We start from the raw sequence: 22,350 nt of genomic DNA on the forward strand, positions 1-22,350 counted from the left end.
GTACAGCAGCAGCTTAAATAGCTACAAGATTAATAGAGTATAATCTTTCAAGAAGGGAGCTTTGACTCTCAGAAGCGTAAACCTGGAACTCTTTAAGGTGCTACTAGACTCAAATCTTGCTTATCTACTGCTGACCAACATGGCTACCCACCTGATTCTTTAAATGTAACATAATAATAATAATAATAATAAATAACATTCAATTTATATACCGCCCTTCAGGAATGCCCACTCAGAGCGGTTTACAAAGTATGCCATTATTACCCCCACAACAAAACACCCTGTGAGGTGGGTGGGGCTGAGAGAGCTCTGAGAGAGCTGTGACTGACCCAAGGTCACCCAGCTGGCTTCAAGCGGAGGAGTGGGGAATCAAACCCGGTTCTCCAGATTAGAGTCCCGCACTCTTAACCACTACACCAAACTGGCTCTCAATATGAATATATTTGGAGATGCATTCTGTGTAAAACCTGTTACTGCATACTATGTAAAACGGCCCTATTGAGAGTTGTCTGCATACATTGCAGAAGCTGAAGGGATAACAACTACTCTTGTTAGCATTTGGATAGCTCTTTCAAGCGTCTGAATGCTGTGTGTGCATTATATTGTAGTAATTCTTACAACAGCCGTATAATGTAGGTCAGTATATTATTATCCATTACAGCAGAGATCAGGGTTTGAGGATGAGACAATGGCTTGCCTCAGGAAACCTAATAAGCTCACAGGGTGGGAGTACTTACCACGCGCATGCGAAGTGCACGTGGGTCGCAGAGCCTTTGTTGTTGCGCCAGGAATGGTGTCATTCCCGAGAGACAATGAAGGTCCTGGAGTGTGCAGAATCACACTCCAGAGCTCTTGAGCCAGGTAAGAGCGGGGGGGGGGGCTGGGTGCAGGAGATTCCCCCCCCCCCAATTATGGTTCTGGGAACCCTACCTTTTCCTAATCGAGTTTGCATGATAAATCAAAATTTTCTTCAGCTAGTACATGAGTTCTGGTTGCAACCCTTATCATAACGAAAACAGACTGCAGGCTGTTTGATTATCAAAAAACGAAACATCTTCCAAAACGTACACCCAGGAATAGTGAATTGGGTGCACCGATGCCCACTGACCTGCCACTTGCTTCGAGACACAAAGAATTTGAGCTGCTTCGTATCTATAAAATGAGCTTCCTCGTGTGGAATGTTTTCCTGTAAAGGTAGAAAAAAAGGAAGGAAGAGAATGCCGTTATTGTAAATATATCAATCTTAAGATCTATAGGAATTCCTATTGAGGCCCTTTTCTGGGAGTCCCTACCTTTAGGGGCTTGCACATTAAAAACAATGCTTGCCTGTGATAACACTCATGGGCCGTTTCCACACTACTCACCTTCATCCAGAACACTGTGGAACGTCGCGAAAAAAACGCAGAAGATAGCATCTTCTCGCACGAGTTTTGCACGACATCGCACAAAATTCACACGAGAAGACGCTGTCTTCCGCATTTTTTTTGCGGCGTTCCATAGCATTCCGGATGAAGGTGAGTAGTGTGTAAATGGCCATGGTTGGCAATACATTCACCAGTTGCTTACTTAGTTTTCCTTTAATAACAAAAACCGACTTGTGGACACCCCTTAAAGGCAGAGGAAGTTGGCTGTTGCCTTCCTCTGTTTGGCAGCCCTGGACTTCCTTGGTGGTTTCCCATCTAAGTATGAATCAAGGTAAACTTTGCTTCTCTGTCAAACAAGCTTGGGCTAGTCTGGGTAATTCATGCTGCATGACTTTCCATTTGGAAAGTCTCTTTTCCCCCAGGCCTTTGATAGCATCTGAACTACAAGCACGGTGACAGGGTCTCTTCGACTGCTGACTTACCACAAACCATCTGTGGGAGAGGCAGTCCTTGGCACTCGGTCTTGCCCTGTGAACACAGAGAAATGTGCGGCAACTTGTTAATTTACAGAATAAATGTGTATCCCGGCATCATTCAGATGAGGATATCACCATACTGGAAAATCCCACATGCTCCACTGCATCTTTTTAATAAGGGGAAGATGGTAAACCTGGAATGCTGTGGTGCACAGGTGTTGCAGCCGTCAACCTTTCCCTTGTCTTTCTCCCTCATCTACTCCCCTCAGTTCCTCCCACCTTCTTCAACATCTGATTCTGCTTCCCATCACACCCTGAGAGTTCCTACAGTAGTATCACGATTGCTCTGAGCATTGCCAATGAAAATGTTCTTTAGATTAATAAATGATAAGCAAACAGTATGCATTTATTACTTTTTTTACTCTGCCCTTCTTCAAAGGCACTTAAAAGGTAGCATACATGGTTTCTCTCTTTATCCTCACAACAATCGCTTGTGGGGAGAGCGGAAAGCTGTGTTTTCTTTAAAATGCTAACAGCAGATCAAGGGAGCCAGTAGTGATGAGTGAAATCAAGCTGAAGTTGACCCCTGCAATTTCTCCTCAGAGGGTTTGCTAATTTCACCTCTCTACAGAGTGGACAAAGATCGCTCCTCAGAGGGTTTGTTAATTTCCTCTTTGCCTCCCAGAAGGCTCTGTCAATTATTAACAAACCCTCTGAGAAGCAATCATTGCCGCTCTGTGGAGAGGTAAAATGAACAAACCCTCTGAGGAGAGATCTTTGCTGGTTCTGTAGAGAGAGCTGAAATTCAAACTACGCTTCCCGGCTAACATTGCATCTCCCTTCACTTGAGCGTCCTCGTGCAATTCATCTCGTGTAGTTTAACTCTGAGTCCTGCTTGCTCTCCAATGCCTGCAAGGTAAGTTAGGCTGAGAGTTTATTTATTTATTTAGTTTACTTATTTGTAGTCTGCCATTCTCATTGGAACTCAAGGCAGATTACACAGGGTAAGTCAAGGCAGTCAATAGAATGGGACAACCAATGGATAATGCAATAGAATTTGGATTGTAGGAATCTGGAACCAACCAGAAATATAAACAGAACTGAAACATAACAACAAGTATTAATGTGGCACGTTAAATGAAAATTACACGATAGGTGCCTACTTACAACTACAGACTGTAGAAATTATATGCCGCAGTATAGACTTCAGTCCTCCTCAACTCGTTAGTCAAGTATCTTTTTGAACCATTTGATTACAGCATGCCTTGAATATTTCAGTTTTGCAATGTTGCTGGAAAGCCACAAGAGTGGGAGACCTTCTGACCTCATCAGGTAGGCCATTCCATAAGGAGGGCACCACAATGCAGAACAACTGGCCTGGGGTCATCTAATCAGTTTCTTGATTGCATGGAGGTCTGAAAGCAGGTCTCCCAGGTCTTGTCCAGGTATCTAACTACTTCCCCACATTGGCCTAGATGACACAGTAAGCACTCTTTAAGCTCTTGGACACAGCATGGAGTCTCGGGATGCTGGAGTAGTGTTTGGCTGTAAGTACATTTTTGCAGGTACTTGTGAGTGTAGGTCTAAGAGATAGGGCAGCTTTCTCCCCTCTGTGCGCAAATGCATGTGTGCACACATGCGCGTGCGCACACACACGCGGCTTGCACAGCATCACTGGAAACAACAGTGTACTCACTTTGCTGAGTGTTGCAGTATCTTTCTGATAAAATCCTTTCCATCTGCGCTCAGACAAACGAAATCCGGAATGTCCCATGAGATCGTCCCGTTTTGAATATTCAGTAGGGTGGCTCTGTCATTTTCTCCAGCAAACGGAGACTTGCAAGTCAAGCTAATTGTTTTAAAAGGATGAAACAAACCAAAAAAAAAGTGTTTGTGAGTGTGAGCAGTTAGACCCCTCCCTCATGCTGAAAAGTGCAGTTTACGGATATGGAATATAATAAACCTCTTCCTCATATGTCAGGAGCACATGGGACTGCCTAGCAAGGCAGAACAGTTCCCAGCCCAGCTGGAGCTAGAAAATTACCAGAATGCAAGTCATAGGTAATCTGGCTAGCTGACGCCTCCATGCACCAGATAAGGACACGTATCTAAGATCAAAGAGGTCTCCCAAGAACTCCCAGTTCCTCGACCCACCTTTCCTAACCAGAGCTATTGAGTAAACCTGATGGTTCTAACCCATCCAACAACTGCTAGGTCATCAAGCTCTATTTATTCCTTTTGTCTAACCAGGGCTTTTTTTCTGGGAAAAGAGGTGATGGAGCTCAGTGGGTTGCCCTAGGAGAAAATGGTCACATGGCGAGTGGCCCCGCCCCCTGATCTCCCGACAGAGGGGAGTTGAGATTGCCCTCCGCACTGCTGAGCGGTGCGGAGGGCAATCTAAACTCCCCTCTGTCTGGAGATCAGGGGGCGGGGCCACCAGCCATGTGACCATTTTCAAGAGGTTCCGGAACTCCTTTCCACCGTGTTCCAGCTGAAAAAAAGCCCTGTGTCTAACCACTGAGCCTCTCCTAACTTATTGTCCCAACCTCTGGACAAGACATCAAGCTGTTGTCTCGGAGATAAGACATCAATTTTGCCCCAGAACACATTTTGCCTTCAAATTAGACTCCCACAGACACGTGCTCTGTGTGTGTGCTCTGGGTCCCATCCCCGCACCCTCGGATTATGTCTCAACCCTCCCTTCTCTTCTGTGAAGTGCTGATAATTTGGCTGTTTCCCCACGGACCTTTCCCACAAACAGTCATCTTTTGTGAAACCACACAATGGAGCCTTCCTGTGCCCCATATTTTATTGAACTTATGGATAAAATGAGACATGATGGTGGCTGAGGTGTTTAAACAAAATATGGCCCTCTCCCTAGCTCCACCCACTGTCAGGCTTCTTTAGCTGCTATTATTGGACAGCCCCTACCAAAATCTAGGATCTGTACTTTTATGTTTAATTTGGCCATGTAATGCCTTAAACCCAGGGGTCGCCAGCTTTGTTGAGCCTGTGGGCACATTTTGGATTCTGACACACTGTGGAGGGTGTGGCAACAACATGGTTGCCACAAAATAGCTGCCGCAGGAGGTGGAGCCAGCCACAACATGGCTGCCGCAGGAGGTAGAGCCAGCCACAAAATGGCTGCTACAGCTTACCTCCAGTCACACAGTGAAGATCCTTGTGCTGTGGAAGCAGCGTCAGTCAAAGCAGTGTTTTAAAAAATCTGCAAAGCCAATCAAATCTCCAATGGCCAATCAGAAGCCCTGCTGTGCAGAAGCCCCATCTGGCCCCACCCACTTTCCAAAAACACTTGGCGGGCATAAGGAAAGTTGTCGGTGGGCATAATTGTGCCCATAGCACCACGTTGGGGACCCCTGCCTTAACCAATCTTCCTTGATGTGCATAGAAGGAATCTTGAGAGAGCTGTGACCATTTGATCTCAAACTGACTAGGTGGAAAAGATCTTTGTTACCCCTTTTAAGAGAGAAAGGCAAGGGGATACAGACCTATTGCCTGGTAAGACCATTAGCTAAGAATACATTTACCAGTGTCCAAGTCCCTATTACCTGTAATATACTGATTATCAAAAAGTACCCATGATGAGATAGTTATCACCATGTTTAAGAACAGTTCTTCAGACCTTATTTAGAATGGATAAAAGAATCATAGAATCATAGAGTTGCAAGGGGCCATACAGACCATCTAGTCCAACCCCCTGCCCAGTGCAGGATCAGCCTAAAGCATCTCTGACAAATATTCATCTAAAAGGAAGTCCTTCTTCACCCGAAGAGTGGTTAACACATGGAATTCACTGCCACAGGAGGTGGTGGCAGCTTCAAGCATAGACAGCTTCAAGAGGGGATTGGAGAAACATAAGGAGCAGAGGTCTATCAGTGGCTCTTAGCCACAAGGTACAGATGGAACTCTCTGTCTAGGGCAATGATGCTCTGTATTCTTGGTGTTTGGGGGGCAATCAGTGGGAGGGCTTCTCGTGTCCCTTCCCCACTGGCAGACCTCCTGAGGACACCTGGTTTTTGGCCACTGTGTGGCACAGAGTGTTGGACTGGATGGGCCATTTGCCTGATCCAACATGGCTTCTCTTATGTTCTTAACTACCTTTGATAAGGTAACAATGAAGATAGCTTGTGTTGTCAACCTGCTTACCTTAAATAGCTAATAACTCCAACAGGCCTGCAGGAAAAAAGAGCACAATTACAAGCGTTAAAAGTGATATTAGTCCCTGTGGTATCAATAGACAGTTCTACCACTTTCATAGGGAAACTGCCTTTTAAATAGCCACGCAGTTGAGTCCGCATAGGGCAACTTAACATTCCATTGATACCAACAAAGAAGGCCTTTAAACAGGCAGTTCCTTAAATATCATTAAGAGTCCAGTAGCACCTTTAAGACTAACCAACTTTATTGTAGCATCTGACGAACAGAGCTGTGGTCCTCAAAAGCTGACGATGCATCTGACGAAGAGAACTGTGATTCTCGAAAGCTTATGCTACAATAAAGTTGGTTAGTCTTAAAGGTGCTACTGGACTCTTTTTGATTTTGCTACTATAGACTAACACGGCTAACTCCTCATCTATTTAAATATCATTAGAACTGAGAAACTTCTACAAGGAATGCCCTCAGGGGTGAATCTGTGATTTCTTCGATTCAGAAATCACTGATCCAGCACCCAGCAAGGTTCTATAAGCCCATTGGACTCATCAAACTAAAAAGGGGTTTTGTTGGTCCACCCAAGGTGGAAAGATAGTTAGAACCTCAAGGGGGTAATAATTTGACCATATTGATACAATTTTCTTCAGAATGCTTATTTCTAAAACCACGCAAAAATCTAAAGCCAATGCCTGGCCAATTAGTTGGTATGGTTGAGCATAAAATAAGCCAAGAAGTCCTGACTGAGAGCTAAGCTACAAGTGACGCCTTACACAGGTTGGACACTTTTCAGCTTACCTCAAGTTTTGATGGGAAATGTAGGCATCTTGGTCTTGCAGCTGTAATGGAGAGCCAAGCTGTAAAACCAGGCCGCCTACATTTCCCATCAAAACTTGAGGTAAGCTGACAAGTGTCCAACCTGTGTAAGGCGTCACTTGTAGCTTGGCTCTGAGGCTTGAAGAGATAACTAGCACATATATATTGACGCACTTCAGACTATTATGACTAAAAGGAAGGAACCGTTCCCTGAGATCAGTTTATTCTGCCCAATAATTGTTAATACCCACAGGAAGTTTTGTTCTGTGTAGCTACCCCTCATCAAAGTACAGGAAAATTGGAGTGAGCTGTAGGTAAATCTGATTAAATGGATTGGCGTCACTCCTTGGGGCGAAGCTAGATATGGTGTGGACAGCCATCTAAGCTCATTCATGTGTCTGTTCAATTCATATATGTATATAGAGAGAGAGAGGGAGAGAGAGAGAGAAAGAGAGAGCAAGAGATGGGGTCTAATTTCTACATTAAAAGGATCCTAGATTGACTTGGAACTCTAAATGGATTCTGGATTTTATAAACAGACAGACAGACTGACCAAGACTGCTGGGTTATCAGATTATCAAAGAACGAACGAACGAACGAACGAACGAACGAACGAACGAACGAACGAACGAACGAACGAACGAACGAACGAACGAACGAACGAACGAACGAACGAACGAACGAACGAACGAACGAACGAACGAACGAACGAAAGAAAGAAAGAAAGAAAGAAAGAAAGAAAGAAAGAAAGAAAGAAAGAAAGAAAGAAAGAAAAGAAAGAAAGAAAGAAAGAAAGAAAGAAAGAAAGAAAGAAAGAAAGAAAGAAAGAAAGAAAGAAAGAAAGAAAGAAAGAAAGAAAGAAAGAAAGAAAAAGATTTTACCAGATATCAGATGCCATTGACACTGGTGACTGAGAAAGAATTTCTGGGGAGACAAACTCCGGAGACCCGTATTTACTGTACTGAGGCTCAGTCGGATTTATCTTTTGCGCAAAGCCAAAATCGCAGATCTTAATGTCGTCTCTGTCATCGTAAACCATCAAGATGTTTGAGGGCTGTGGAAACCAAAAAAAAGTGAGGGATGTGTGAGTGGGAGGGTTAAGGTTAGCTTACCACTCCTAGGGGCCAGTAAGGGCTTCTGTCCTCTACAGTAACCGTTCAGGCTTGGAGAACAGAGGTAGGGATCGGAAACTTGCCACTCCCCAAAGACTCAAACTGGCCAGTCTTCCGAACAGTCTCTACTTTCACTCTCCTCTTGATGGGACCCTGCCTGGTTCTAATAGAGTTTGCATTACGCTGCATGCAACCCTGCCCAGTAGTTTAGAATTTTTATCAAGTGGAGTCAGTCAGCCTCCACAACCTATGAGCCACCCCACCGCCCAAAATTATGGGGCACTCAGCCACCATTGTACACCATTGACTCTAGGCATGAAAAAGAGATAGTATGAACTCTGTCTCTGGCCTAGGAGATATATCTTCCAGGAGACCCAATGGTGGTGGTGGTGGTGATGATGATGATGATGATGATAACTGCACTTAGATCCTGTGCTTCTAGACAGCTTAGCGCCCACTCAGATCAGTGAAACAAGTCAGCGTTATTATCTCCACAAGACAGCTGGGAAGCTGGGGCTGGGAGGAGTGGCTGAACCGAGGCCATTTGCTGAGCTCATGGCAGTCACGGGATTCAAACTAGCAGCATGCGGATTCTCATCCCAGCCAGCCAACTAGTTTGGTATAGTAATTAAGAGTAGCAGGACTCTAATCTGGAGAACTGGGTTTGATTCCCCACTCCTCTGCTTGAAGCCAGCTGGGTGATCTTGGGTCAGCCACAGCTTCTAGGAGCTTTCTCAGCCCCACCCACTCCACAGGGTACTGAGGATAATAAGAATACACTTTACTGCTCTGAGTGTGGCATTAAGTTGTCTTAAAGGGCAGTATATAAATTGTATGTTGTTGTTGTTGTTGTTGTTGTTAACCTGAAGTGCTTGACTGAATGTTCAGAATATGAGGAAGTAGGCTGTGGAGCTTGCAGCTTCAAAAGGATCTCACTCACCTTCTTTCTTTTCACCAAGCACCAGATAGTTAGTGTAGTACTAGTACTAGCAGTAGCAGCAATAGCAGTAGTAGTGGTAGTAGCAGCAGCAGCAGCAGTAGTACTAGCAGTAGCGGTAGTAACAGTAGTAGTAGCAGTAGTAGCAGCAGCAGTAGTAGTAGCAGTAGCAGTAGGAGTAGCTGTAGTAGTAGCAGCAGTAGTAGTAGTAGCAGTAGGGGTAGCCGCAGTAGCAGTAGCAGCAGTAGCAGTACTACCAGAAGCAGTAGGAGTAGCTGTAATAGTAGTAGCAGTAGTAATAAAAGTAGTAGTAGTAGCGGTAGTAGTAGCAGCAATAGTAGTACCACCCCCCCCCCAAGGATTTATGCTGACTTTACAGCTTTCACCCTTCATAGAAGGGGAGAGACCACCCCAAAACTTCATAATATGCTTCCCTAAATGTCCTTTACAGCAACATTTCGCCACAGCCATTACTAGCATTGGGAGTCTAATATGTCTCCAAGAAATACTTCCTGCAATGTCTGAAACAATTCCCACAACGGTGGAGCTGAACTGACCAAGCACTCTGTTCAAAAATTACCTTAATGTCCAAATGCAATATTTTGTTCTCGTGGATGTATGCAATCCCTTCTAAAAGCTGTCTGATATATAGCTTGACCTACAAGTGGAAAAAAATAACCAAACAAAATGTTTGCATCGGGGATTGGTTTCGGTTTCACAATGAAAAGCGCCATTCTGATTTCAGAGGCGTTCTGAAGTCAAGCTCTGCTCCCGCTGCACCAGAGCCCTGCCCCAGAGAAACACAAGAAACAAACATCACCTCTGCTTCCGTCACCACATTCTTCCTGAACAACCTGTCCAAGAGTTCTTCATTAGAGCATCTCACATATTAAGGAAGAAGGAACATTTTTTGAGACAGTATACAACAATGGGTAAATTGTGACCTAATTATCTCTGAAGAATCACATGAGTCAAACGAACAATTAAGATCACAAAAGACAAAGGGACGTGAAACCATTAGCAGCCCAAGATATTTTGATAACCTATGGAGTTGTTTTTTGTTATCTGAACATGTGCATATGAGGATGGGGTGTAATTCTGGGATGAGCAATTGGCACTACTGGCTTTAATGGAACCACTGCAGAGCTGTCACCTGCCATTTTGCAAGGCACAAACAGCCTGTTTTGAAATCAGCCTGTTTTGATGGGCATGAACAGCAATACGAACAAAAACAGGCCACAAACAGCCCAATCTGCTGCTCGCGAACAAGCTGTTCGTGAGGCCCCATTCTAAACGAACAGGTGGTCGTTGCAAGCCTCGTTTGTTGCTGTTTGTTGCTGTTCGTCAAGCCAGACAGTCTGGCACCTGCAATCAATTCCCTTGGCAACTTAGGCAGGGCTTGTCTGAACTCTGTCTGAACTCCTGCTGTTGCCCTGGAAACCCCAATCTAAGCCCAATTTAGCTTGATAGAGAGGTCTTCCTTTCAAGTGTGGAGCTCCAAATTTGTTACAAGGGAGGCTCTCATTTTGCAGACAGTGGAGAGACAGTTGCTGTTGGCATTTTGATAGAGTGCATTGGAGCTTGAATTTTCTTTGTGTGCGGTGGGATAGGGATCTACCCCTTCAAGTTCCAGGGCTGCTGCCAGGCTCTGGGCCAAACTACTATTTATTATTGATACCTTTCCTGCTGCCTGCTCAGGTCAGGTTTCTGGGAGTGGTGCAGTAAGGATCTTGACTTGGATGATGGCTGGAGGAGAGCCTGCTGGCCCCCATGAACACCCAACCACGAACATGTTCAAGAAAAAGGCCATGTTCGTGGTTGTTCATGAGTCCCTGTTTGCAGATGGCAACGAACAATGAACATCATGTTCGGACTTTTTACTGTTCGTGCCCATCTCTAAATCAGAGACATGTAGTGTGAAGGAGAAAAGCTGGCAGCATTCAATGAATGGGCTGTCCTTTTAAGGATATGTGGAAACGGCCCATTTTTGTTTGTTCTCAGATTTGATACTTGGATTCTTTATTCCTTGGAAGGGGGCAGTTTCCTGATGACTTCCCTTGTCATTGCCATTGCTTTCATACACACTGAATAATGCACTTTCAAGCCATTTCAATGCACTTCAGCGACAGTTTGCAAAAGGTTTTTACCATTTCACACAGTACAATCCGGTTACAAAATGTACTGAAAGTGAATTGAAAGTGTATTATTCAGTGTGTCTGAAAGTTGGATCCCAAGCACACTACAGCATACATGCCAACACGCATTCCACCCAGGGTTTCCTATAAAGGATACAGCTCTAAAATAAGGATCAAGGTTTTCCGCGTCTCAAACTCATCTAGAAGCCGAGTGATCCGGTCATGGGACAGCGTGGCGAGAATATCCCTCTCTCGATAGGCCTGATCCCTTGTCTTGCTGCGCAGTGGTATAAATTTGGCTGCACAGAGTGTTCGGTTGTCTTTATGGACAACCTTCTTGAGAAAGCCAAAGGAACCCCTGTAAAGAATTTTTAAAAATGGGCATTAAGACGAAGATTCATCATTTCTCCAATATATGATGACAGAAAATGACTTTCCTATTGAGTTTTCGCTCTGCCTCCAAATCAATAGGGCTAAGGCTGGCTCTCTAAACCTTCCTTTACCTTGCTATTTCTTGCTTAACCTCATAGAAGGAATGGAGCTTTCTTCTTGTGCTCTGTTTCTTGGCTTCTTGGCTTTTCTTGTCTGCAGATCAACAACAAAAGGAAAAGTCAACGAAACAACAAAAATGAAAATTCCCCTGGCTTTCTGCATGACCTCCTTTCCATTTGTCGAATGCAACCCGCGCATCTTCCCTTCCAAGTAGCATTTGTTGTGGGGGCAATGCAGCATTTTTCTGAGCATTGTACCCAGGGCTTTTTCAGCAGGAACGTGGTGGAACAGAGTTCTGGAACCTCTTGAAAATACTCGGCAATAGTGTGTGAAAATAATATTATTTCAAAGAATCCCGTGTGTTTCTTCCTCATTTCCCTCTTGAGAGTTCCACCACCTTTTTCCCCAGGAAAAAAACCCTGATTGTACCTGAGCAAATGGAATACTTTGGATAGTTCATTAACTACCCTTGTGATAGCTAGTGTGTAATCTAATGAACGTAAACAGTTGTCTTAACTACAGTTATATCACTGATTCACTGAACCTAGTACTGCCTGTACCTATTCTGACATCCACCCTCCAGGATATCAGGTACATGATGTTCTGAGCCCTGCTACCCACAATTATTTAACTGGAGATGCCAAGCGAGCCTTACACACGGCACGGTACACGTTCTCTTTTGTGCATCATCAACATAATGGACTTACAATTCCCAATTTGCATCAGAGCCACTGCCTGTACCCATATCACAAAAAAAACCACAAGCATTCTAACTACGTAGCATAATGGAGATAATATCAGTCAGAAACTTGACATGGAGTACCGTTGTTTTAAAGGAAGTGCCAGTTTACTTTGACCTCGTGACTGGCTGCATTGCCGAAGCAGGCAGAAAGATCTAGGAGGTAGGAAGTCTCGGGGAAGGCCCAAGGGCCCAGAAACAGGGTAGCTAAGGCCCCAAGCCAGATGTGAGCGGACAAAACCCTTTGCATGACCCCTAGGGAAGGAAAGGTACATATTTCTGCCAGGCCAAGCAAGCCAGTTTTGGATTCGCTCTAGGTTGAACTACACATATTAATTTGAAAGCTTTCGAGAGTCAAAGCTCCCTTCTTGAGACACTACGAGAGCTCTGACTCTCGAAAGCTTACACTCTGAAAGTCTTGTTGGTCTCTAAGGTGCCACTGGACTCAAATCTTTTAGTATTTCTATCATAGTTTAGATACTCAGAGCACTTCATACAGACTCATCCAGTGCTCAGAACAACTACTCTCAAATGTAGGAAAGTGCATTACCATCCCCATATTTCAAATGAGGGCTAAAAGAAGGTGGATCAAAGCTCTGCGGCAGAACACCTGTCCTGAGTACAGCTGATTCCAGGTTCAATCCTCAGCATCTCGACTCCAGTTAACATCTCAAGGAACAAGCATTCAGAAAGACCTTCTCAGCCTGAGACCCCAGAGAGCCACCATCAGACAATCCTGACTTAGGGAATCGATTAATCAGACATGGTCTAAGGGAGCTTGATGTGTTGGCATATGTCTGAGGCTGGAACTACATGCCTTCTTGTAAGGAAAATCGGCTTCAGAATGGGGGAGAGAGGTGGAGGAGGAAGGGGCGCTTAACCTTTTCTCAGCCCAACCCTTCCCTTCTTCCCAAGCCAACTCTCTAGATGTGTGCACTGGGAAATCCACTGGGGAAAAGCTGCATCGGCAAAGGGGGCTGCAACAGAAAAGGTAAGAAACACTCCCCTCAGCCTCCTCCACTTAAACTGGACCCGGATGAATTTGCTTCCTCTGCAGCCAGCAGCCCCTATCTATCGTAATGTGCAGTTCTTGCCTTTATGCCAAGGTTGCTAATCATAGGCTAATTCCGCACTTCCAATCCTCTTTATAGATCATTTGGAATGGATTTTTTCATGTGCGGAACAAAAAATCCACTTCAAATGATTGATAAAGTGCATTGAAAGTGCATTATCCAACGTGTGCGGAATCAGCCATAGAGTGATTCCACACATGTTGGATAATGCACTTCCAATCCTCTTTATAGATCATTTGGAACGGATTTTTTCATGTGCGGAACAAAAAATCCCCCTCAAACGATTGATAAAGTGCATTGAAAGTGCATTATCCAACGGGTGCGGAATCAGCCATAGAGTGATTCCACACACGTTGGATAATGCACTTCCAATCCTCTTTATAGATCATTTGGAACGGATTTTTTCATGTGCGGAACAAAAAATCCCCCTCAAACGATTGATAAAGTGCATTGAAAGTGCATTATCCAACGGGTGCGGAATCAGCCATAGAGCGATTCCACACACGTTGGATAATGCACTTCCAATCCTCTTTACAGATAATTTGGAATGGATTTTTTCATGTGTGGAACAAAAAATCCCCCTCAAACGATTGATAAAGTGCATTGAAAGTGCATTATCCAATGTATGCGGAATCAGCCTCCAGGCTTGGGGGTGGGTGGGTGGAATTCTCCTGGAACGACAACTGATCTTCAGACAATAGAGATCACCTTTCCCATAGAAAAAGGCAGCTTTGAAGAGAAAAGTCTATAGCATAAAATAAAGTCCAGGAGAAATGGAAGAACTATCCTGAGTATTGCCCCCGCCCCCCCGCTGCCATCTCCTGGGATTTCCCAGGCCAGAGTTCACAAATCTACTTTATGCTTCCTGCTAAGATCATGGCCTCAGGCTTCCTGCCTAAGGTCATGCCCTCAGGCAATTTTCGATGCAGGACACAATGGTTTAAGCATCCACACACCAATTTTTAGATGGTAATGTAGGGCAAGTTCCCTGGAGAGGCATCATAAACATTTTATAAATAAATAAATAAAAGCATACTTTGAATAAAAATGAAATCTGGCCCTCAAGTCACTTATGGCAACACCTGGAGGGGTTTTCATGGTAAGAGCGTAACAGAGGTAGCTTGCCATTGCCTTCCTCTGCAACCCTGGTCTTCTCTGGAGGTCTCCCATCCAATTACTAACCAAGGTCGACCCTGCTTAGCTTCTGAGATCTGAGGAGATCAGGCTCACCTGGCCTATCCAGGTCACGGCATACTTTGAATACAAAGCACAAAACGAACATTCGACAAGCATGGCTCATACTATCCTACCATCTCCACAGATAGGCATGCAACATGTAACCTGATCCTGTGCATGTTTACTCAGAAGGAAGGCCCACTGTGCTCAACTGGGCAGGGTTGCAGAGGCCTTCCTCTGTGCCGGGGGCACTTTAAGAACATTGCCCGGGAGCCTTGTGCTGCCAGAGAGGGAAGGAGAGAGCCAAGAAGAACAAGCTCCTGCCTGGTGCGGTGAGTGAGCCAGCTGCTCGGCCCCGCCCTCCTCTGTGCCTGGGGCACTTTAAGAACAATAGTGAACCATTGGGCTGTTATGGATTCTCTATAACTTTTTATAGCCTGATTTAATCATAGGAATTAAATTATATGTATTATTTGCACAACGGGATAGGATTAGGTTATTGATTTTTGGAAGGTGGATGTTAATGGATTCATTGATAACGTTGATTACCTATAATGCTTATGAAATTTATATTGCCCCCAGTATCAATATGACTTTTTAAAAATTATTGATTTTATGGTTTTTTGACTTTTAATGTATTTTTTGAATTTTGTTAGCTGCCCTGAGCCCATCTGTGAGGAAGGCGGGGTATAAATCAAATAAAATAAATAAACGAACGAACGAATGAATGAATGAGCTCTGATTAACGAAAGCTCAGGTGGGAATAAATGTCATGAGTCTTGAAGGTGCCTCTGCACTTAGGTTTTATCTTGCTAGCTGCAGCCTGCATGGGTGGGGTCACTGCTGAGTCTGCATGTTTGCGGGCCTGGACTTCTGCCTCAAAGCCTGGCCTCAACAGCACCATAGCACAGCCGGTGAAATCTGAACCTGGGACTTCTTCCTGATCCTCAGATAGGGCCGCCAGGTCTCCCTACCCCCTGGGCGGGCGGTGGGAGGCCTGGCACTTGCTTTTTCTTGAGAGGTTGTACACGTGCAAAGTGTGTGCACACTACCGGCCTGTGCGATGACATCACTTCCAGGAAGCGACGTCATCGCGCGGGCTGCAGGTCACCCTGGGAACATGCCGGCGCTCCGCAGGGACCCGATCTGGGCTGATTCGGACACGATCCTGGCCGAACTGGGCGCAGATTGGGTCAATTCAGCCTGGATTAGGCTGATTTGGCCTGTGTCAGGCTGCTGCGGAGTTCGGGAGCGCTGCTGAATTCAAAAGCGGCCTGATCCAGGCCCAGATCGGGCCACTGTAGAACACAGGAGCAGAGCTGTGCTGTGCAGTGGCCCAAACCGGGCTGATCCAGGCCAATTTGGGGCCAATTCAGGTCTGAATCAGGCTGCTGTGGTGCTCAGGAGCACGCCACACCACCCGAGAGCACATCCCAGGAGGCGCGTTCCGCCCCCCACCCATGGCCAGGTAATTGGGGGCGGGGGTGGAGGGTGGGAGATCCCCGCCCCCAGCGGGAGACTGGCAACCCTATTCACAGACCAGCCTCCAATACTGTATGCTACACCATGTCAGTGGTTGTGGAGAGCCCTGGAGACAGGGTAGGCTCAAGTACCCAAAAATGAAACAGTGGGAAAGAACCTAGATGGTTGCCTATCTAAAGGAAACTATCAGAGTTACCTTCTTGCACCACTAATTCTGCTTTGCATACGACCTCTCCTCTGGCATTTTTCGCCATGCAAGTGTAGACGCCACCATCTTCTGGTCTTGTCTTGTACAGGATTAAAGAGTATCTAACGTCTTCGCTGAACCGACGGACTCTTTCACTATCTGTCAATAAGGAAATACCCTGGAAGAATGAAAAGCCACATTGAGAGGCAGATCAGGTTCAACGAATACTACTTGGAGATGCAAGACTGTAGAGATTATCCATCAGTTCAAGGGCCATCTACTGCATAACTCCCACTCAACGACTATGAGCTAGTCCAAGACTTCGGGGTTATGGTTACCCTTCCTGACAAAATCTTCTCTAAATGGGTGTGCAGAAAAGAAATAGGATTTGGATTGGTCTGGACAAGTCTTCGTTTATACAAAATAGGAACTCGATATGGAAAATGGAAAACAAATCTACGTGCCTCTCGGGTTGTTTCCACTGGGTAAGAACGGTGACATGAACAGCCCTTACGATTACAGAGCAGCCTGTAGACCACGCCCCATAAGTGAAGCATGGAATCTGTCAGGTTTATGGGGTAAATTTTGCAGACTACATTCTCCTCTTAACAACTGTGTATTAGCTGTAAATTTTCTAAAACAAGAAGACATTGAATGAGAGAGTGATTGTTTGATGTCTGCCCAGGATCTGCTGACATGGAAGTCCTTTGTAAGGTATAAAAAAGCTGGTGGGTGTTCCTCACCAATGGTGTTCCTGTACATGCTCAGGGGCACTCTTCTTTAGTACCTATCTAATTACAGTTTGAGCTCCCCTTCTAGGAACTCTCCTAGGAACGTGACTCTCACCTCCTTCATCTCATCTTTGCAACACCCCTGTGAGATTGTTTCAGCTGAGAGATTGGCCAAAAGTCACCCAGCAAAGTTTTATAGCTAAGTGAAGATCTGAACTTGGCTTTCTCTATTCCTTCTGCAAAGGGAAGTCCTGCCTCACCAGCCTTGGAGTTCTTTGAGCAGGTTAACAAGTATGTGGAGAAAGGTGATCCGGTAGACTAGCTGGGTGTAGTGGTTAAGAGCAGCAGGATTCTAATCTGGAGAAACGGGTTTGATTCCCCACTCCTCCACTTGAAGCCCGCTGGGTGGCCTTGGGCTAGTCACAGCTCTCTCAGAGCTCTCTCAGCTCCACCCACCTCACAGGCTGGTTGTCATGAGGGTAATAATAACACACTTTGTAAACTGCTCTGAGTGGGCATTCAGTTGTCCTGAAGGACGGTACATAAATTGAATGTTGTTGTCATTGTTGCTGTTGTTGTTGTTAGAAATGGATCCATGCATTTACTCTTATACTACATTTATTTTGCTATTCCTTTTCCTTTATTTACAGCACTGCTTTAGAAATGGTCTCCTACCTACCTTAAACCAAGCAACAGTTGGTTGAGGATTTCCTTCAATAATGGCTTCAAACTTCGCCATCTCCCCGCACCGAACCAGCACGTCCTCAATCGTCACATGCATGTACGGAGGGGCTGGTGAGACATAACATTTCAGTCTGTTGTTTTTAAAGAAGTAATGTAAATAAAGAATGGATGAGAAACAAAATAGAGCTGTGATCCAGTTCTTCCTTGTTCTCTAACGACGATTCTCAGGTCATACCTGTGCCCTTAAAGCCTACAATGGCAAGTGAGACAAGACAACTCCTTGAATCTTTCCACTTCCTGTGCATGTTCAACTGCACATTGAAGTGGAAAGAAGTCGGCTTGCCATTTCCTTTTGCCACAACTGTCCTCCGGAGCTCCTCCATCCGCTCGGTGGAGCTGTGGCTCAGTGGCAAAGCAACTACTTGGGATGCCGAATGTCTCTGGTTCAATTCCCAACATCTCCAGTTGAAAGAATGGACCAGGTAGTAGGTGATATGACAGATTTCCACCTGAGGCCCTGGAGAATTGCTGCCAGTCTGAGAGCTAAGCTACAAGAGATACGTTACACGAGGAGGAGAATGTGAAGGGAGTTGCAATGTTAGCCGGGAAGGTGAGTTTTAAAAAAGATCGGAAAGCTTTGTCAATTTCCCCTCTCTACGATTTCCCCCTCTACAGAGGGTTTGTTTATTTCCTCTTCGCCTCCCAAAGGCTCTGTCAGTTTCTCCTCCACTTCTAAGAGGCAAAGAAGAAATAAATAAACCCTCAGAGCAGCGATCTCCCTGGCTCAGTGGCAGGTCTCCTTACTTGCTGCGCTCTTCTCCGCCATAGAGGTCCGCTCCGTGGTCTCAACGCAAACTTGCCTCTGCAGCTCCGGCAGGACGTCGGCTCCCGCCACGATTTGGGGTGTTCTTTAAAACATTGAATTAAGCAGGAAGAATCATAATGCAACTGCAACATGCGCGATGCAATAATGAGCCCTGTGCATTGCTTGCTACTTTAAATGAGACGCCTAAAAAGATTCAGCAAAAGATTCTCTGAAATGAGAAGTAACAGGCGTCTATTCTTTTCCAAAATAGTAGAATCCAGTAGTACCTTTAAGACTAACCAACTTTATTGTAGCATAAGCTTTCGAGAACCACAGCTCTGTTCATCAGATGCATTGTCAGCTTTCAAGAACCACAGCTCTCTACATCTGATGAAGAGAGCTATGGTTCTCGAAAGCTGATGATGCATCTGATGAAGAGAGCTGTGGATCTCGAAAGCTGATGATGCATCTGATGAAGAGAGCTGTGGTTCTCGAAAGCTGATGATGCATCTGATGAAGAGAGCTGTGGATCTCGAAAGCTTATGCTACAATAAAGTTGGTTAATCTTAAAAGGTGCTATTGGACTCTTTACTATTTTGAAACTATAGACTAACATGGCTAACCCCTCTGGATCTATTCTTTTCCAGTAAGTTATGGGTTTTGTAAATTGATGCACCAGATCATTAATTTGACTTTTCTGCACTTTGGAAAATGTTTCATGATATTCTTCCCTATGGACCATTCTTTCTTACCCTTCCCTCTGGTGCTAAATGTACAGTGCCATCTTAAGCATGTATACTCTCATTGCATCCCAAGTCCTTTTGTGGCTGCTCTGCCTGGTTGCTAAGGTCAAAGATAGCAATTTCAGTGGGCATGAAGTTCTCCTCCTCCTTTCAAGAGAGAGACTTAGAGTCTCACTACACAAGACATCTGACATGTGAAGAACACGTCGGGAGATGCAATGTTAGTCGGGAAAGGTAGTTTAAAAAGACAGAGTCGGCTGCAGGGCAAAGGCTTTGCTATACACTGGAGCTGAGTGAAGGGGCTGTGAAATGCCAGAAGGGAAACTTCAGCCCGTTATAACATCTCCAGGTCTAAGCCCAGCTCTGGAAGGCAGCTCCAGCCCCTTTCCACTCCTCTCTGCCCTCTGGTTGCCATCCCACCCAGTTTTAGGCTGGAGAGGTGAAACTGACAGAGCCTCCAGGAGGGCAAGATGAAATTAACAAACCCTCTGAGGAGCAATCTTCACCAACTCTGCCTTTTAAAACTACACTTCCCAACTAACATTGCGTCTCCCTACGCTTGACGACCATGCACCAAGGCATCTCGTGTAGGCAGACTCTTAGTTTGCATGAATATCCAACCCTATTTTTCCTATTCCTTGCCTGTGTTTCCCTTGTTGACAGCTGACATTCCTTCCCCTGCCTGAACTAATCACATAAATAATCCTGCTCAAATAGGGACTGCCAAGTGAATGGAATGATATCTCAGTGTTTCCATCGGGCACCAGCAAATAAAATCACCATTAGTTGGCAATGAGGGCAAGCGATGGCAATACAAACAAATAAGCAAACATTTTTGCTAGGGGTGCTCTAAACCTACCAAAGGGTGAGGCAGTTTTCGACTTGGTCAAAGATACAAGTAGTTTAAGGTCATTCCTAACTCCCGTTCTTGGCAAAATCTTATGATGTTATCACTTCAGAATGTAGGCCAGAGATTTTGTGGTGGTTAATTAAAGCTCTCTGATGTGAAAAACCTCCCTAGGATATATAGGAGAAGGTTAGGCCACATCCTTTCTCTGTGACGTGCTAACTTCTCATAGGTAAGGGACTATTCAGTTATGTGAGCCCCCCATCTACATTCTGAACTACCATCAACATCAAACGTATCTTCTGAACATGTAATTGACCTCCTCTTTCCTAGCCTGAAATAGGAGCTGAACAATAGGATATTTTTTTCTCGTCGTATGCCATCTAATGCTGCAGAACTAGACATTGAAGTTACCTTGCAACAGGAACAGTGCGCTCTTGAATGCCATCGTCTGGGACAATTGCATCTCTCTGAACAACACTTGGAGTGGGCAGTTTTGCAGTTTTGTCTGGAATCTTACCAGAAGTTTCCTGCTGTTCAGCTGGCAGCAAAACACAGCACATTAGTTAATACATGTAGGGAAGAAACAGAGGAGAAACAAGAGAGAAGCGGTAGCATTAACAACTCTCTCTCTCCCCCTGTTTCGAAGTCATTTTGAGTTGCAGAGAGATGGAGTGGAAAAGTTTGAAATGCATACATTTTTAAAACAGCCATCTCAGACCCAAACTACACGAGATGCCTAACACGTGTTCTTTAAGTGTTGGGTCCCACAACGTTCCCTGGGTAGTGTAGTCTTACAGAGAACAGCCGCTCCATGTGATTCTCTGCCAAGGGGAATTCTCTCTCTGTCTCCCGCAAAAAGCCTCCGCTTGAGTTTTACTCTGCGAGTTTGGGGGCAGGTGTGTGTGGATGTAACAGGAGGCAGGAAATCCAGGGTGGCTTTTTGTGAGAGAGAGAAGGAGAGAGAGAATCCTCTCCATCGCTCTTCTCCTTGGTGGAAAATCACATTGTGGATTCTCTTTCTCTCTTGCAAAAAGCCACCCTGAATTTTCTGCCTCCTGTTACATCCACACACACCCCGCCCTGAGTGCCTGGAGGCAAACCTGAACAGAAGCTTTTTTGCAAGAGACAGAGAGAGAATCCCCCTCAGCTACCCATCCCAAGGGCACTGCCTCGGTAGGAATTGAAAGTCATCAATACATAACGGCAGAAGTACTGTAGGAAGTTCTTGATCGAGTTTTTAGAGTAAGCTACTATTGTTGTTGATGTAGCTTCTTCCTTCCCTTTCTCTTTTAAAAACTTTATAAATAGTTCTCTTTATTGCACTGGTCACATACAGTTCATTTTTTAAACACCAAATGACGGCTGTAGGGGCCTCATAAAAAAGAATGATTTTTATTTTCAATTAAATAATTATTAACGTGCACAGAAGACTTTGGATTCTTTGGGCATTTACGGATCTAAGTAATAAACCAGTTTCTCTGACAATTACTCATTTTTGGATCGTTCAGACCTGTATTTCACAAAACACTTCTTTTGCATTGATATGTCATAAAAAGCTTATTTTCTTGCCTCTTGCTTCCAAAAGACAAAAATGAATCAGAACTTCAAAATTCAGTTTGTGTTAGCAAAACTGACAAGCCAAGAAGGCAATATTGTACTACCCCAAAGTAGTATGGGATGTATATAAGATCCAGTATTGGATACCAGTTCATCACAGGTCGCCTGAATATATGAAAAAGTCAATACAGATCTACCAGGGCTAACAGCGGAAGGAGGAGAATTTCAACGGGGGGAAATAGCACAGCGGAGAAGATTTAAGCACCATTTTCTCTAGCCCTGATGCAAATTCTTATTTGCAATCTGTTTAATTGCTATAACTTGGATGATACAAATGTACACAATAAAACTAGGTTGAGAAATGACAAGGAAGAATTTCTGCCTTTCCCAGGCAAATCGAACATGAAGAAATTAGGAGAGCCCTTCTAATGCTACTTTGCCCACAGAAGTAGGTGGAAGAAAGGAAGAAAGGAAGAAAGGAAGAAAGGAAGAAAGAAAGAAAGAAAGAAAGGACCCTTGTAAATGTACTGTGTTTTCTTTTACCACTGTGAATGTATTATGTGTTTCTCTTTACTAAAACAAGCCTAAAAACATGGATGCTTAGGGAACAGAGCAAAGGCTGTTACTTTAACACCATGCTCTTTTCATGTGTTTATGAAACTGCACATGGAAATTGCTCCAAAGATTCCTGAAGGTGATGTCCCTGGGAGACGATTGTGGCTAGCTAACAATAAGGCAAAGCAGATATTGGGGTGGATAGCTTCTGATTTCTCAATCTGTTCCCAGTCCTGGGATTAGGACCAAAGCGTGCTAACCTTTTA

General features: G+C 44.7%; 1 protein-coding gene across 4 annotated transcripts in view; it reads right to left on the reverse strand.

The window, feature by feature from the left end:
- The window catches only part of OBSCN (obscurin, cytoskeletal calmodulin and titin-interacting RhoGEF), a 293,495-nt gene that overhangs the window by 43,428 nt on the left and 227,717 nt on the right, over window positions 1-22,350 (reverse strand). For all 4 annotated transcript variants that reach the window (XM_054991181.1, XM_054991180.1, XM_054991179.1 and 1 more), the window contains 13 exons: window positions 20,384-20,510; window positions 18,379-18,482; window positions 17,570-17,682; window positions 16,169-16,337; window positions 11,514-11,595; window positions 11,168-11,368; window positions 9,696-9,756; window positions 9,456-9,533; window positions 7,708-7,880; window positions 6,008-6,034; window positions 3,537-3,689; window positions 1,847-1,892; window positions 1,109-1,186 (listed from right to left, as the gene is read on the reverse strand). In XM_054991181.1, coding sequence (XP_054847156.1) covers window positions 1,109-1,186; window positions 1,847-1,892; window positions 3,537-3,689; window positions 6,008-6,034; window positions 7,708-7,880; window positions 9,456-9,533; window positions 9,696-9,756; window positions 11,168-11,368; window positions 11,514-11,595; window positions 16,169-16,337; window positions 17,570-17,682; window positions 18,379-18,482; window positions 20,384-20,510 — 1,412 coding nt within the window. The remainder of the gene's footprint in view (window positions 1-1,108; window positions 1,187-1,846; window positions 1,893-3,536; window positions 3,690-6,007; window positions 6,035-7,707; window positions 7,881-9,455; window positions 9,534-9,695; window positions 9,757-11,167; window positions 11,369-11,513; window positions 11,596-16,168; window positions 16,338-17,569; window positions 17,683-18,378; window positions 18,483-20,383; window positions 20,511-22,350) is intronic.

This window comes from Eublepharis macularius, chromosome 11 (assembly GCF_028583425.1).
Source record: "Eublepharis macularius isolate TG4126 chromosome 11, MPM_Emac_v1.0, whole genome shotgun sequence".
Classification (NCBI taxonomy): Eukaryota; Metazoa; Chordata; class Lepidosauria; order Squamata; family Eublepharidae; genus Eublepharis; species Eublepharis macularius.